The sequence below is a fragment of the Larimichthys crocea genome, chromosome I (genome assembly GCF_000972845.2).
Source record: "Larimichthys crocea isolate SSNF chromosome I, L_crocea_2.0, whole genome shotgun sequence".
NCBI lineage: Eukaryota > Metazoa > Chordata > Actinopteri > Sciaenidae > Larimichthys > Larimichthys crocea.
Genome location: NC_040011.1, coordinates 5,519,917 through 5,535,584, shown reverse-complemented (window position 1 = coordinate 5,535,584; position 15,668 = coordinate 5,519,917). Strand labels below are relative to the sequence as shown.

At 40.0% G+C, this 15,668-nt stretch overlaps 1 protein-coding gene across 1 annotated transcript in view; it reads left to right on the top strand.

The window, feature by feature from the left end:
* Nucleotides 1-8,080: 8,080 nt before the first annotated feature.
* The window catches only part of col5a2a (collagen, type V, alpha 2a), a 37,465-nt gene continuing 29,877 nt past the window's right edge, over nt 8,081-15,668 (top strand). Inside the window, exon 1 of the mRNA XM_027278907.1 lies at nt 8,081-8,357. Coding sequence (XP_027134708.1) covers nt 8,267-8,357 — 91 coding nt within the window. The 5' untranslated portion in view covers nt 8,081-8,266. The remainder of the gene's footprint in view (nt 8,358-15,668) is intronic.

Genomic DNA, 15,668 nt, shown 5'->3' with positions numbered 1-15,668 from the left:
ATCATTTCCCCACAACCATGTAAAACCAAATGTACATGTGGTTAGGCATTAGGCCACTCGAAAAAACCTTTATACCACTTATTTGCTCTGGATGTTCCTGCTAATTTAAAGAAGGAGAACACTGAAGAGCTAAAGCTATTCGACACTAGTGCAACCTCCCATCTTATTGGAAGCTGGCTTTAGCAGAATAATACAGTGATCTGTTACATTTGTAGGCACATTTGCCTGTGATTGAAGCATTCTAATAGTCTAACTGGTCTTAATCACAATGTACTATAAGCTACTGCTAAAATAACCTTCTTGTTATATTCAGTGAGGTATTTCTTATCAACATCAAAAATAGTACTCCTAATCCATTTTGCAGATAGAAGACAGGTTCTGTTATCTTTCAGTGTAACATCATAGATATGGAGCCGCAGTGATGATCTCCAGCACATGATGTGCTACACACCTAGATACTGACACACACTGGGGGATGAACATCTTTTTCCAAATACTCTTCCACTGAAGTGAATTTATTTTCTTTGCCATAAATGAGATCTTCTTCTTAGTTAACATTTTTAGTCCTCTCACATTACGGAGGAAATCCCTTCCTCAGACTGCTCGCCGTTCGCCTAGAGGAGCCTGTCTTAGACCGTGACTGATGACTGTTGTGTTATGTCTTCGTTTACTCATTTGTTACCCAGCATTCCTATTGATTGCTCTGTTTGAGAACTTCGTTGGGACTTGTTCCTGTAGCTCCTCGGCGATCTATTTAAGATAATTCGTCACCATTACAAAGTCAAGAGAAAGAGGCAGTGAAAACAGAGTGTCAAATGGACAAACATACACGGCGTCAGCCAGTTCAGAGGTCGACTCCCTCAAAGGTGCCCAGTGGAGTTTAATTGTAAGCAAACAAAAGTTATGTTTACGTCCAGTGTTACTCACAAAACACACCTTTTCCCCTCATAAATAATTTGTAATGCTGACTTATTTTAAAAACATTTTTAAATATGCATATGCATAGACTATTTCACTGCCCTCAAGGGGCCCAAAAAATATGCTGATGCTATTTCAACTTTATTATAAAGTTACTATCTAAAATGGAGGATATTGTGATGACTTATTTTATAATTTTGAAACACAAAGCTATGACAAGTTTACTTTTTAAAACAAATCCCTCTTTCTTAAAGACAGAATTCATTTCCACACTGTGTGAAGTGACAGGTTGAGGTAGGGATGCAGTTATTGTAACAATTCACTCATTGTAACAATTCACTCATTGTCAAGCATTCCCTTGGCCTGTTTTCTTCAGGACACCTAGCCCTTACATCAGGAGTTCAGCAGGAAGACTGAGGAAACAATTCATTTCTCTTTGGGGCAAAAGAAGTCTCTGCAGCATACGGTGTTCATAAGTGGGCAATGAGGTGGGCCCCTGGTGTAGGTTACAAAGTTTCCTTCAGTCATGCTTGAAGGAAATGTGCTCCCTGCTAAAAACAACATGCCCCTGCAGTTCAGATGACTTTTGAATTGCATGATCAAAGGTACTAATTAGGTACAAACATGTTTTCATCCTCAATTACATGAGGAAATAAGAATTTAAGACCAACAACAAATAAACAGTAAAAAGTGAAACTGATTCATACTAAAAGACACGTTGAAAACTTCCATACTGTTTTTGAATGACAGTAGTAATACAGCTTTTGTAATATAATATATATTGAGCCCTGGTGGCTCATTAATCCCACTTAAAAATAGAGGATAGGGATCATGAATCTGGGGGGCAGATCTGTCCTAATCTGGTTGATTGATATTATATAATTTGTAATAACGTGAACATGGCCGTTGTACACCTCAGAAGAACAGATTTACAACACATAGTACGTAATAAAATCTGGCTTAATATCGTGACTGCCTGTTTGTGTTGGACATTTTGTACCTCAGATGTGTGTTTTGTCCTGTTAAGAAATTCAGATTTTCTTGTTTTGAGTTCTCTCCTGTTATAGTCTCTATTTTATTGGCCAAATGTCTTTTGGGTTTTGGGTGGGGCGGGGGGTTTGGTGGGGTCGGGATGAGATGACTTTAGCAGATGAGACAAGTTCAGAAACTGCATGTTAGGAAAGAGGGTAAAGTCATCACAGCCTTGGCAGTCTCAGAGACTCGGGCTGACTTTTGTGTGCAGGGGAGGATTGTTGAAGTACAAGTAGGAGATAGCACAAGGGAGAGTTTTCCGCTGTAGGAAGTCCGCTAACTGCTTACATTGCCTGTGAGAATTCTGTCAAGGTGCCTGTCCAATCAGCTCTTTAAGGAGTTTCACTTTCAGTACAACAAAAGCACAGGTTTCGTGTGATTTTATCTAAGAACAGCATCATCTGGATCGAGTTTAACAATACAAAACTCAGGGTCAAAACACAAACATATATCCACAATAATATATCCGCAATGAAAAGCTTTCCTATCTTTGACAAACTTTAAAAAGGTAATTCATGCTTTTATCTCAACTCGCCTAAACTACACCAGCTCTGTTTACTCTAGCGTTAGCTGGGAAACACTCCTGTTTACAACTGACCCCAAACACCAGCCAGCCGTGCTCTTCACAAATGCCAAAACCAGGCAGCTGAATTCAGAATAAATTTTTTAAAGTTTTTATTCAATGTATCTATAGTGGTTAATGGCTCAACTCCAACTTGGACTCCTTTCACTCTGGAATGTACTCTTAGGTCTGCCAATAAGTTTCTCCTTGAATAATCATGCATTTGTGGTCGGAGCCTCCAAACTTTGGAGAAGTCTGCCTGAAGCTATAAGAATAGAGCGTTTCACTTTTTTTTATATAATAATTGTGAGAATGTTTTATGACTTTATTAGAGAGCCAACAGTAGAAAGATGACAGGAAATGAGAGGAGGCATTGATGTGGAATGACATGACACCGTACTACATAGTATGGCTTGACTCTACTCGTTTTTGATGCTCCTATTTCATTTTCCATTGTAGACAGTACTTTGGATAGTACCCCCATAATGTAGGCAGAGCTGGTCATGAGCCAAACAGCTCTGAAACAACAAACGGGAGCATTACTTTGGTCTTGAAAAGCTGCAGGCTTTGTTTACTGACAAACTGTAACCTACACTGTACATTTACTACAGAATTGACAGCACTTCTCTCTTTCTCTCTGTACTGCTCTATATATCTTTCTTTCACTTATCCACATGCAACGCCACACAAAAGAGAAGTCGCGCTGCTTTTAAAACAGATGGATATTGTTCTTGATAAGTCTGGACTTCGTCAGTTGACCACAGAGTAGGTTTGCGGACTGCCATTTTTGAGGGCATAAAAAAACAAACAAAAAAACTGTGGTCGCTAGTGATGGTATCTTAAATGCAGGGTTTGTCCAAGATGTCCCATGTTGTGCAACCAAACAGTGGTCTCCAGTATTTTCATGTCACATTTTAATATAAGCTCAGTTCATTTGCAACCATGACTGAGATTCTACTCAGTACTATGTACTATCTATAATGGAAAACCAAAAAAGAGTGAGCCGAGCCGTGCCATGCAGTGGAAAAGGAGAAAACGGTCCCCAGCCAGACGTGAACTGGGGATTTTCGTGCCTTTAGCTCAGAAACTCTTGTAATTTGTGCGTAATGCATAGTAGCATTGGATGTGAATGAACATTGCCACTTAAAGTAATTAGATGTCCTTGAGAATCATTTAATATTGTTGTCTTGACGGACAGCAATGTTTACTTTTGAACCCCCTTAAACGCTTAATTCAAAAATATCTTCTTTATGCTGTCTCATGTCTTCCTATTCTTATTGGTGTTCTTTTGTTCTCTGTTTATTTTATTTTTATAATTTATTTATTTTACGATGCATCTTAAAAAATGCTACGTAACGATTTTATTACAATGATTATTATGATAGTACAGCTGTTTGTCAAATAGTTACCAAAAAAATCATCCAGAGGTTTCTTTTATTTCTGTGTGATGTTTGACAGCTTTATATACTCATAATAAAATATGGAGGTCTGCATTTTACAACAGGTCTCAGGTGCATCCCATGTGCTCTGACATTCTTTCTGTCTAATCTAATAGTTTAGTTTATAAAAAAGTAAAAGAAGTAAAAGGATTTAAATGCAATAACTGAAAAACTTTGGTTGAACTCGTGTTAGTTTTTGGTTATGGATGGCCTCTTCGTCCGGGGAATGGTGAACTTGCTGATGGTGTGCGAGCTCTGGCTGCAGGGTCTGTTTATTGCAATACTTTGGCAGGCGCAGCCTTGGAGACTTAGACACTGCTAATTATTTCCATTCTCTGTTTCAATCCAAAGCTAAGGCTAGTTGGGATCACATCAAAGAAGCACGTCTGTCGATACCATCAGATCCATATGAACCTAGAATGACAGAAAGAGCACAGAATGCCCCCAAAAGACTTTCAGAAATACTAGACATGCTGTTTCAGAGCTAGGCCTGTCTTAGCTTCAACTTGTGTTTTTAGCTCATTAACATGCTGAACTGCTTGTATTCAACAATCACCACAGCTGCAGTCATCAAAGTTAGCAACAGAGACATTTTGACATCACATTAGAGGAGGAGAACATATAAAATATGATGTGACGCAGTTTAGGCACATTCCAAGCCACTAGGAGGAGTTTAATACTCCGGGAGGAGATTGAGGAGTGAAATGGAGGATGGTGGCAGTAGTACCATAGCAAAGTGTTTGTTAAGTACTTCCTTCTACAACAGTCTCATCAAAATAAAATCCTTAGAACTCCAACCCGACATGCAGCCCCTCAGTTCATCCATGCCCCTATGACAACAGTGAGGAGTGGAGTGTGTCTCGGGACAAAGCCTCACTTATTACTGTAGAAAAACACAGAACTTTTACAACTTCATTCACTGACTTTGGCTGCTCAGCCTTCTGTGAGTTTTCTGATGGACAGATGGCTTTACTTGTTGTGCTTGGCTTGCTAATATAGTCGCTATATTAGCTGTGCAGCCAACTTAGCCTTTCTATTAGCGGACTCTGCCTGTACTGGGAGATCGGACCCCGGTGGAGTGTTGGTGTTAGCTTCTCTAGCACAGGAGCTCAGATTGACAGAATTTCCATCACTAAACTCCATATATTGAGGAGAAGAAGCTCCTCCTGTAACATGTCCCTGTTTTGATGCTGATGTGCAAACCGCAATCAAAGAATGATCTTATGTCTAATGACGGCAGATGTACATAATATGAAAATGTGTTCTCAAATCAATGCTGCCACTCCCCATCCTTTTGGCTACACTGATATATAACCTTGACCTGATACCCTGTCACATATCCGACCTGTTCATTCAGCCTGAACAAAAAAAAATGTATTATTTTTCAGTCAAGGAACATATCAAGCATTTGTGATGTATTAAGGCAGGAAGCATTGCTGGATAATTACCTCCAACCACCCCCTGAAATCTGAATAGAAATAATCCTTTTCTTTTTTGAATTACTGTTAGTGATGACAGCATAATGTTTCTAACTGTGCCTTTGAGTAAAAGGAAACCAGAAGTTGTAGATGGATCTGCTGCCTATTGGATGGGGATCACCAAAGAAATAGATGTACACTGTGCATGCAAATCCTAGGTGATAATAGGTGTTGCAGCAATTTGCAGCAATGGCTGACTTGGTTTTAATGCTGCCTTGTTTGGTTGTGTTAAAGAGGCCAGTCAGTCATAGTTGGTCTGAATCATTATGTATCTTTGTGTACTTGAATAGCTCTAAAACCTACAATGAGACTTTTTCTCCATCTTAACTTTAAGAGAAGTCTTAAAGTCTCGTGCTTCTTATTCCACGATTGTCCAAAAACTAATGAAAACACATCAATGAGCCACACTGCTACACTGGGTTTATTGTTATTAACATAACAGTATTGTAGTTGATTGTATGTACACCGTCTTGTTGCCAGAAAACTATCACAACCGTTACAACAAAAGCACCAAGTGTGTGTGTGTGTAATAAAGCCAGCTGAAAATAGTCCCCAACACCAACTTTTAAAAATAAAAGTATACACTTGTGTCCCATTTTTACATCTTAAGTAGGAACACTGCCTTGAACACACAGGGTAAGGAAGTCAGAAAGTATTGAGAGGTCCCCGTACTGTTGGTGTTTCAGAATGTATCAGCAGTCTTGTCATTTAAGAAAATGTTAAATTGTAAATATGTGTAAAGGTTTCCCACACAATACGAACAGATAGCCAGATACACTTTTTCTGACTGAAGAGTAGTAATGCAGTAAGTTATTGTATGCAGACCAGCGAGACCATTATTTACACAAATTGATTCCCAGTGCACCTTCCCTCCCTCTGCCTACATTTTTTAGTGACAAAATCTTGACAGGCAGCAACTGGCAGTATTTGCAATGTCCTGATTCCCAATTCCTTTTTTTTTTTTTTCGTGCCCAGAAAATTCAGCTGATGCTTCTTCTGAGTCTTGCAGCAAAGAGACACTGAATTTGGCTGACCAGGTTTGTGGGCAGGGCCAACAAGAAAACAGCTGTCTTTCTCATTAGCTGTAGCCTCTTGAACCCCCCTCCCATACGAACACACACACACACACACACACACACAGACACACACATACACACACACACAAACACCCTGTCTGATGGAAAACCAATCACCTGATGCTTTTAGCACCTTGTGAACATGGCACACAGCTGTTTCCTGTCATACGGTTCAGGGTTAGTTGCATGTGGCAAAGCTTGGGTGAAAAAAACCTGTTGTCATTTTAATGAGTTGAACACAATTACGAACGTGTTTTTAAAGTTACTTATTTGACGACAAGTTTGTTGAGTTATAATTTAGATCTAAAAAAGATGTTTTATGATCTCTCTTTTAAGACTTTAAAGTTGTTCAAAACACAAGTGTGAGCTGATCATTTTATATCCAGAACTATTGTCCCTGACTATATTTCGCCACAACTGAACGAAACAGTGAAAGATTGCTCTGTAGAGAATCCTTCTGCTCTTTATTCTCCCAACATCTGTAATTTTTCTGAAGATGAATCAATGACTTCTTTAAGAGCTAAACTACAATAGATCCCTTCATGTACAGGGGGCTCATCATTCCCCATAGTCTCATTTTACACAGACAGTCGAATTATCTATCAAGTTTATATGTCTCTGTCAAGTTTATACGACTGTGGCTTAATCTTGAACCATATTCGATTTAGGAGTACATGAATACATATTTCAACAATGACAGAAATCTTTCATATTTTACTGAAAATGAAATCTGAAAGTATTGTAATATGTGTTTGTTTCAGTCACAACTTTATAGCATCAGTGATGACACAAACTGACACAATATGCATTGACAAACTGAACATATTGCTCTCAGTGATCTAAAAACACTGTTCTCTAATCAGATAAAAGAAAAAGTGGTATTAGCACCGTAGCCGGATTCCCTGTTCTCCATAAGAACATGGAATGTTCTTCTCGCCGTAAGTCAAGAGGTGTTGACCTCAGATTTTTCTCTAAATTTACACTCTGGAGTCTCTATCATGACCACCTACAATCATGACCACCCACAGTGGACTGTCACACACAGTTTCAGTTTGCGTTTTATCTCTCTGTCTCTGTCACACTTTTGATTAGGACAGTGCAACTAAAGAGACACCATTGATTTTTATAAGCAAACAAGATCGACAAGAGCTCTTGTGTGCTGGACTTTTTTCAGAAAACAATAGAGTTATAAAGTCTATTCTTACTTTTAATTGCCTTGTTAAAAAAAGGATTCTCAGTGTACTGTGTGTCTTGTTTGGTGCCCCAAAGACAGCAATAAAACAGCAGTTTTATGATCTTGCTTAGCAACCACTTCTGTAGAGGAGCAAAAATCAGTGACACTCTCAAAGACGCAAAGTAATTTTTTCCTTATCTGTTCCCTGACAACCTTTACCGCGAGTCAAAGTTAAGACGATTACCCGCTAAGACAGCTAAACAGACAGAAAGAATCACTGGAAAGTATGAGAACTTGTGAACATGGGTGTAGTTCTCCCACAGCCACAAAAGCCTGTGAGAGGATGGTTATGGGAGAGGGCTGACAAAAGGGGGAGGAAAATTAGGCTCGCCAGCATTCTTCTCATTTAAAGCTGTAACTACACAAAAAAGCACTCACGCAGTCTGGGCTGGGTCTGCTTGCTGCTTACAAGGAGGGGTACTCTTGAATTCATGGTGGTGCAGTGATAACCTGAACATTTTTTTTTTCTTTTCATCCTTTTTTCTCTTGCTTTTTGCACAAGGGAGGCTCATGTCTTTCTTATAGACATGATGAGCTTTGTGCATTTAAGGACTTTCCTTTTTCTGGCAGTCTCCATAGCTCAGGTTTTGATTGTTACATGTCAAGAAGGGAACAGTGGTAAGTGAACTTCTCTGCTGTTTATTAGGTATAATGTGTGGAAGGTGGCTGATGGTTGTCCTTTGACTTGACTGAACATTATCTTGGATTTTTTTTTTTCTGTTTGGGCTTGTACAACTGCTTGTACAAGCTTCTTTTTTTTGCCAGCAGTTTACTACAGAAACTCAGATAGTGTGCTCTTGATTAGGGTGAAATTATTTAAGGCATTTTTGTTAGAAATTGGTCATTTCCTGCATCCTGTGTTGGATTTTTTTGTGTGTCAGAGTGAATTCTCCGTGTACATGACAACTTCATTTGTCTGACTGCCTTGTTTAAGAATTGTTTTCTGTTGCGTGCATGGAACATGTTAGCTAGATCCCAGGTGGGGAGGCGATTGAGACAAACTTTACATGGTTATTAGAGACCCTGTTTAGATTTAAGAAGATTTAAAAGAGATGAGAGCAGCTCTAGTGTAGATTATCTGCAATTGGCAAACAAGCCTTGTAAGTCAGGAAATAGTCCTGTGGACATCTGTCAGTGATTGCAAGTGATGTCACCCTCAGGCACTGCAAATGTGCAGAGGAGGGAAATGAGCACCTTTGGCGGTTTTACATTACTCCTGCACGTCTCCACCACTTTGAAACACTCATTAAGTGTCACCACAAGCATTTTCTTTCCTATTCGGACTACATTGTACATCTGCAAAAAGAATTTCAGCACCAAGAGCTCACGCGCCTCTGAGGGAACACAGGCTGCATGTTAATTCAGAGCAGATGTGAGGAGACATGAGAAGCAGAGATGCTGTTGGATTCTCTGAGTCACTTGGTGAACTGTGGGGCTGCTGATGTCTTCAGCTGGCAACGGCGAAAGCTGGAACACCTGAGTGTTCTTGTTTTACTTAAACTGCACTTCCCCCCCCCACTCCCTTTTTTTTCTGCTGGACTGTTTGATCTCCTGTGTCGTCACAGGGACTGTGTTGTTTCTACACATGATGTCATGGTCCAACACTGAGCACTGGAAAGTTCATTTGATGGGCCCCTGATGGAGTGTGGAGTTAAGCAGTGCAGCTCAGACAGTATTGTTTATTTCTTTTTTATTTAAAAAAAAAACAAGATTTTCTTTCATTATGTCATTAACTAAAATGAGTTGGCTTTCCTCTTTAAGGTTCACATAAAGCAGAGACAAGCAGCGTGATAGTGTGGCATGCGATAGAGCACCACCCTGTGGTGAATGCAACATGCTGCCAAAAACATGTCTTGTACTGTTTGTGTACGTCTTAACTGCGCTGAAGGAATAACTAAACACTAATAATAAAGGCAACACTTCAGATACATTAATTTTGACTGAATTATATGGACACAGATCAAGATTTAAAAGGGGTGCAAGAAGATACAACATGTACAGCTCGACAGCTCTCTGCAGTTCTGACATGACCAGAAAAGAAAAAAAAATGCTTTTGTGTTCTTGCAAGTTTGTCTTGTGTAGTTCAAAAACTCTTACAGACTCTGTTTTGAGCTTCAGCGTGTCCAACTGCCTCTGTCCATATTTGTTCATCTCAGTGATCTTGCAGGCTTATTTCCATGGAATAGCGGTGGGTGAGGCAATTGCATTTCGACCAAATAAAAACAGTGGAAAGTTCATGGTTTTTGTAGACTCAGGGAAAATGTGGTTCACCAGCACTTTGAGACAATGTACTTATGTGTGCATTTGTGTGTGTGTGTGTGTGTGTGTGTGTATGTGGGTGAGGGGGCCTTTCAAGGCTTGTTCCACACGATAACCAGTTAGTGTGGAAGGATTTTTTAACCCTTTGGGGTCTCATCAATGCCCTATAAATTATTACTTTTGCAATCATGGGTGATTGCTAGGACCCCAGAGGGATGTGCACATTTGTCGCCATTTTACATTACGCATATTTGTTTAGCTAGTATGCTTTGGCTAGGTAGGAAAGATGCGAACAAACAAAAAGTTGCACTCACAAATATCACGTTAGACCTAATGCATTCACAGTGTTTGAAACATTGAGCAGCATTGGATATTACATATTGCCATGGCTACAATTACCAGGGTTACTCCATTTAATTGGGACTTTTATATGGAAAATTGCAACTTCAGATTGAGTGTGGTTCAGTGTTGATGAAACTGTATAATTGCAAGCAGACTCACTCTCAGTGAGCTATCAACACATTTTTTTAAGCCTCTTTTGTAAAATAAAAAAAAGATGTCAGCTAAAGTCAGCGTTGAGGATGTTGAGGTTATTGGATGGATTTCTGAAGAACCAAACTTGGTATGGAATTTACAAAATAATGCTTTGAAGACTGAAACATGTTTGAAACAAATGTTGATTTTTTTTTAGTTGATTTTTTTTTTGTAGCCAGTACAGTTATACAGCTCTAGATGAAAGTCATATGGCTGCACATGTGCAGGACGTTTGCTTGCAGAGAAAAAGAACATGCGTTGGCAAATGAGATCAAGGAGCAGTCTATATGCTCACAATTGGAAATGGTGGCGCCAATATAGATTACCGGGATGAAAACATAGAACATCCTTCATACAGCCTGTGTTGGAAGAAGCAGGAGTGTTTGAATAATATTTGGAGTAGGATTGGTGAGGTGAACATGGAAAAAGGAAAAAAAAAAGCTGCAATAGATCACTGACTCCAATAACAAAAAAACAGGAGTCTGTGCCCAGAGTTTTTATCCTGCGATAGAAGAGTGTGTGAGGTTGAACATTACTCCTCCCACACACTGACATAGCTGTAAAACATCTTCAAAGATGCCACTTAGTGCCTTACATCAAAGAGACTAAGACTAGTGGATTTAGTTTGCTCGCAGAGTTACATCTGTCTCATCATCACCAAGTTTTAGATGTTCATCACAACCAAAAGGCGAATCAACTCAAAACGTTCTTTCCCTTCCTCTCTCTGAAAGAAACACTCGAGCAGCAAGCAAAGAAAAAATCTGGGTATTCCAAATGAACAAACCTACATGAGGTCACTCTGTCTTCCAAATTAGTTCCAGTTGTTGTTGCCACATCACTGACATCGCAACAAATGGGCTGTTTTCTACCAAAGCTGAAACGTCCAAACATGTGAATTCAACCAGGTCCACAGACGGCTTTGATTAGAAACACATGCTGCATTTTTGAGCTATGACTTGATTACACGCCTCTTTTCTTCCAGAGTTAAGGGGGTCGAGCTCACCAGATTGTCTTGAGTTACACTTTTTCTGGGACGACAAAGTTTTTTATCAGTTGCTTGATGTGTAGAGTCTGGCAGTGAGCCTGGGATGTATTGGTGGGCAATACAATGGAGCTGATAGATTTTTAATACAGCTTGTGCCTGTGAGGACTTCTCCATGGGAACTACTTATAAACCAAATTATTGCAGTCAGCAAATGGAGGTCTGGGGTGGGGGGATGACTTCCAGATGTTAAAAGAGTTGCTTTGGCAGTATTTGGAAAATATATATTTTTTTAAGTCTTAGCCTCAGAGATAGTTGGAAGGAGAGGACATTAAAAGGCTGATGTAAGACATAACGTGTCAATATTGTTTAAGGGTGACTTGAGCATGGCTACATGTGGAACTTCCCGGCTCACAGTATACCTGAACAGTTTGAGAGGATGTCATGTCTCCTGTATCTTTACACTAAACACCTCCGCAGGTTCAAGTTAAAGTAACTATTTGTTCAAAAGCTGTGCAATTAGAGCTTCCCCCCTGACAGGTTTCCTGGTCCATGATTGGCACTTAGTCACCAATCTGCCCTGTGATCCTCTCAGCCTGTCCATGTGGGAGGATGACAGGACAAAACGTAAACACAGAACGGGCTGGGTCTCCCCAAGCGCTATAATTTCATTCTAATTAAGAATGTGCCAGAACTGCTGCTATACGCCGTGAAGAGATCTGGCTAAATTCACATGCGATGTGTCGTGATTAAATAATTAAAAACTACAGAGTTTAGTGTAGCCCACCAGTGCAGGAACAATAAATTCAAAATTAAAGGCACGCTGCTAATTTAAGTTCAATCTGTGCAGTATATCTTCCATCCTTAGACAACACTTCACCAATAAAGTACCCTATAATGGTGGGGGAAAGAAGAAACCTCAAGACAAGGCAGCGAAAACAGTTGAATAATGCCTCCGAGGTTCTGTGGGGAGCTTTCCAAAGTTTGAGAAAATAACCCGTTTTTAATGAAAAGTCTATGAAAAGAGGTTGGCCTATAGGAGGCAGGGGCGATGTGATGTAAGATGCTATCTGGCTGCATTGTGGGGAAATGTAGGATGCAGCATTTTTGGAGCATGACTGATACTAAGGACTTAAAAGATATGTCAGCCACTGCTGCTTTAGTTTCGACCACTGGTTTGTGTGTCCTTCAACTTTGACAGAAGTGGATTACCTCTTTGATGACAGATGATTCTTAGTTGTCATCTAATTGAGACCCACATCATCTTTTCTAAACAATAAAAAAGTAATATTGTACATCCCCAAATGCCAGGAAAACAAACATAACCACCATGTTAATGCCTGTGCAGCACAGCATGCCTGTACACTGAGTGTTGATACAGCTGGTTGTAGTTTTTTCCAGGGGATCAGGAGGACTTTTGCCCTTTGGATCTTATCCTCTGTAGGTTGGCAGAGCTTAGTGTAATATAGCACTCCCTCTGAACATGTTTTCTGTCTCTCCCCTGGTGACTATTTCAAAGGCTGCTGTAATTGCTTTGAATCTTCTTATTTCATGAGATGTTATATCCCATCTGGGAACTTTTCACTGTAGTGAAGTGCTTGGGGCGAGGTAATGATTCAGCAAAATCAGATTAAAGTTGAGTAAAATATACAGATTACACAAAAACAAGTTTGAGTCTTCTATTAGTAAAGGTGTGTATGAGTCAAGACTTAATCAATGAATCAGACATATTTTCAGATGTAACATTTCCATCATAAATTCTTACAAATGCGATAATATTGTCCGTCAGATTCTCTCAGAACTACGCTCACTTGCTTACTTCCCACAAAATGGCGACTGTCAGCCATAATTGCAGGTTGTGGTCTAAACCTAAATTCTAAGTTGTAGCTAGGTTGTGTATATTACAAGCGCAGAGGGTGAAGAAGTGGATCTACATGGGTGTGGGTGGGTGACAAGGGTTAGAAATGTGGCCTGAGTTATGTTTAGGCTCTTAACAGCTTGTTGGACAGCTGATTGACTTGATGGTGAAATGCCTCATATAAGTGCGGTGAAATGCCTTGAGGTCACTTCTCAATCCAGGTGGTCTTGTAGCTAAGCTGAAGCAGTACTGCAGCCTGTTAGAAGTAATATATTTTGTATGTTGTCTTGCAAATGATGAATTTCTAGTCAGGAGGTAAAGCACTGTACTGCGTGGGATTAAAGCTAAAAGCGTTGCAGCGTTGTCAACGAGCTCAGGCATGCTGTATCAGAGATTTTCTCAGAAACAAGCAAAACAGTGGATTTGTTTTACTCTGCGTTGATTGTGATGGATGTTTGACTTAGCTGGACCACATATTTTGGAATTCCTGTTCTCTGTCTAGACTTGCTTGATGTGTCTTTTGTGCTCCATATTTCGATACCAGATCAGTGGAATACCGTTTTAAAACAGAGAGAATCCCTGGCAAAATGAATCACTAAAATAAACGTAAGATGGTCTTCAGTCATACTAATACAGATGTTCTCCAAGAGGATCATGTTCAGGAGGAAAAAGTGTTAGTTTTAGCAGAGTTCCAACACACATAGAGTCCTTACTGTGCAACACTGCCAGATCTCAGCAGAGTATGATGTTTCTTGCAATGTCATCTACGATTAAAGTCACCAGTGTTTGGAAAGCAGATGAACATATATTAGCTGGGAACAGCATCAGTTCTGTGAAGAACAGGAGTAAGAGGAGACAGGATTATTCTCTGCATCAAAATAGGAACTGACTCCAGACATGGCCCATAAGGAAGTACGTTATTTAGCAGAGAAAAGGGTGCATTCTTTTTGCACAATGTAAGTCTGTGCTACCCGTTGCCCACTGGCCTGCAATGTCCAGTCACTGTTCCCGAACAAACACTTCTCACACGTAGTCAGACCAATGATATGTGGAAATGTCTGCTTGTAGTCGGTGACTCATGGCTACCATTTAACCCAGATGATTTTACCAAATGGGTGAAAATGCTGCTGCGGAGAAGTGGCTTTAAGAGATCAATGAGTGGTACAGCTCACTCAGATGAATCAAATTATCAGCTAGAAGGCTTCGCATGTCAAGCATCCTCAGTGCTCTCGCTTTGAATTGTCTTGTCATGGAAAGTTAGAAACATTTCAACCAGAGGAACAACAAATCCAAATGCTGGCACGGTAATTTACAGTCCGTCAGCTTCAAAATGATATCCATATGAATGACATCAAATACTAGCACTTTGAGTTTCTGTAAATATACTGCAGAATTAGAGAACATGAGTTTTCCTGAAGAAACAGTATCCTGCAGAATCAACATTTTGGCTCAGGCTTCACTTCTTCGGCCACACCAGTTCTACACCTACAAATACCCCTCGTTTACACATCTAGAACTGAGCCACTCTTTATTTACCGGGGCTAAATTAGAGCTCAGAGTACAGGCTTTCAGTCTTGATTTCTACTTAATCTCACACTCCCTCTTGTTTCTGATCCTTTCACTGATGTGGCCTCGGTGTTTAGGGGGATAAACTTTAAACATGGGATAAGAGCGGAGATGGGGAAACTTCATTTCATCATAATTTCATCTATTTAGGAGAGGGCAGGGGAAGAAAAACACAGAGAAATAAAAGGAGGGGTGAGAGAGAAAGGAGGAGGAAGAGGACGGAGAGGAGTCAAGGCAAAGAGCTGGAATCTATAATAAGAGCAAGAGTGAGAATGTAATAGGGTGCGCAAGAGGAGGATCGCTTAGTACATGTCATAAAGGCCAAATACTTCTCTCAAACTCCTGTACTGTACATCGCAATAGACCGAGCAGTCCAGCTCAGCACAGGAAGTCGTATCAAATTGGAATTTCCTCTGGCAATGCATGTGTTTTGAATCTGGTTGTTGTCATTTATGATTCAAGGCCAAAAGATAAGACAAACGTGAGATCAGAACATTGTTAACTTCATTAAAAGTAAATCATGCGCACCGATGCCAGCACTGATATCTGTGCAGACAGGTTCACTTTGCAAAAAAGGTCCTTTTATTTTTATAACTTTAAAAAATAGGTCAGCTGGCGATTCGTTCGATTAGAACCTTTTCTCTGGTTGGAGTCTGCTTTTTGGGAAGGCATTTCGAAGGCTCACACAGCTGTTGATGACATGCTGAATAAAGTATGCAACTGTTACAGA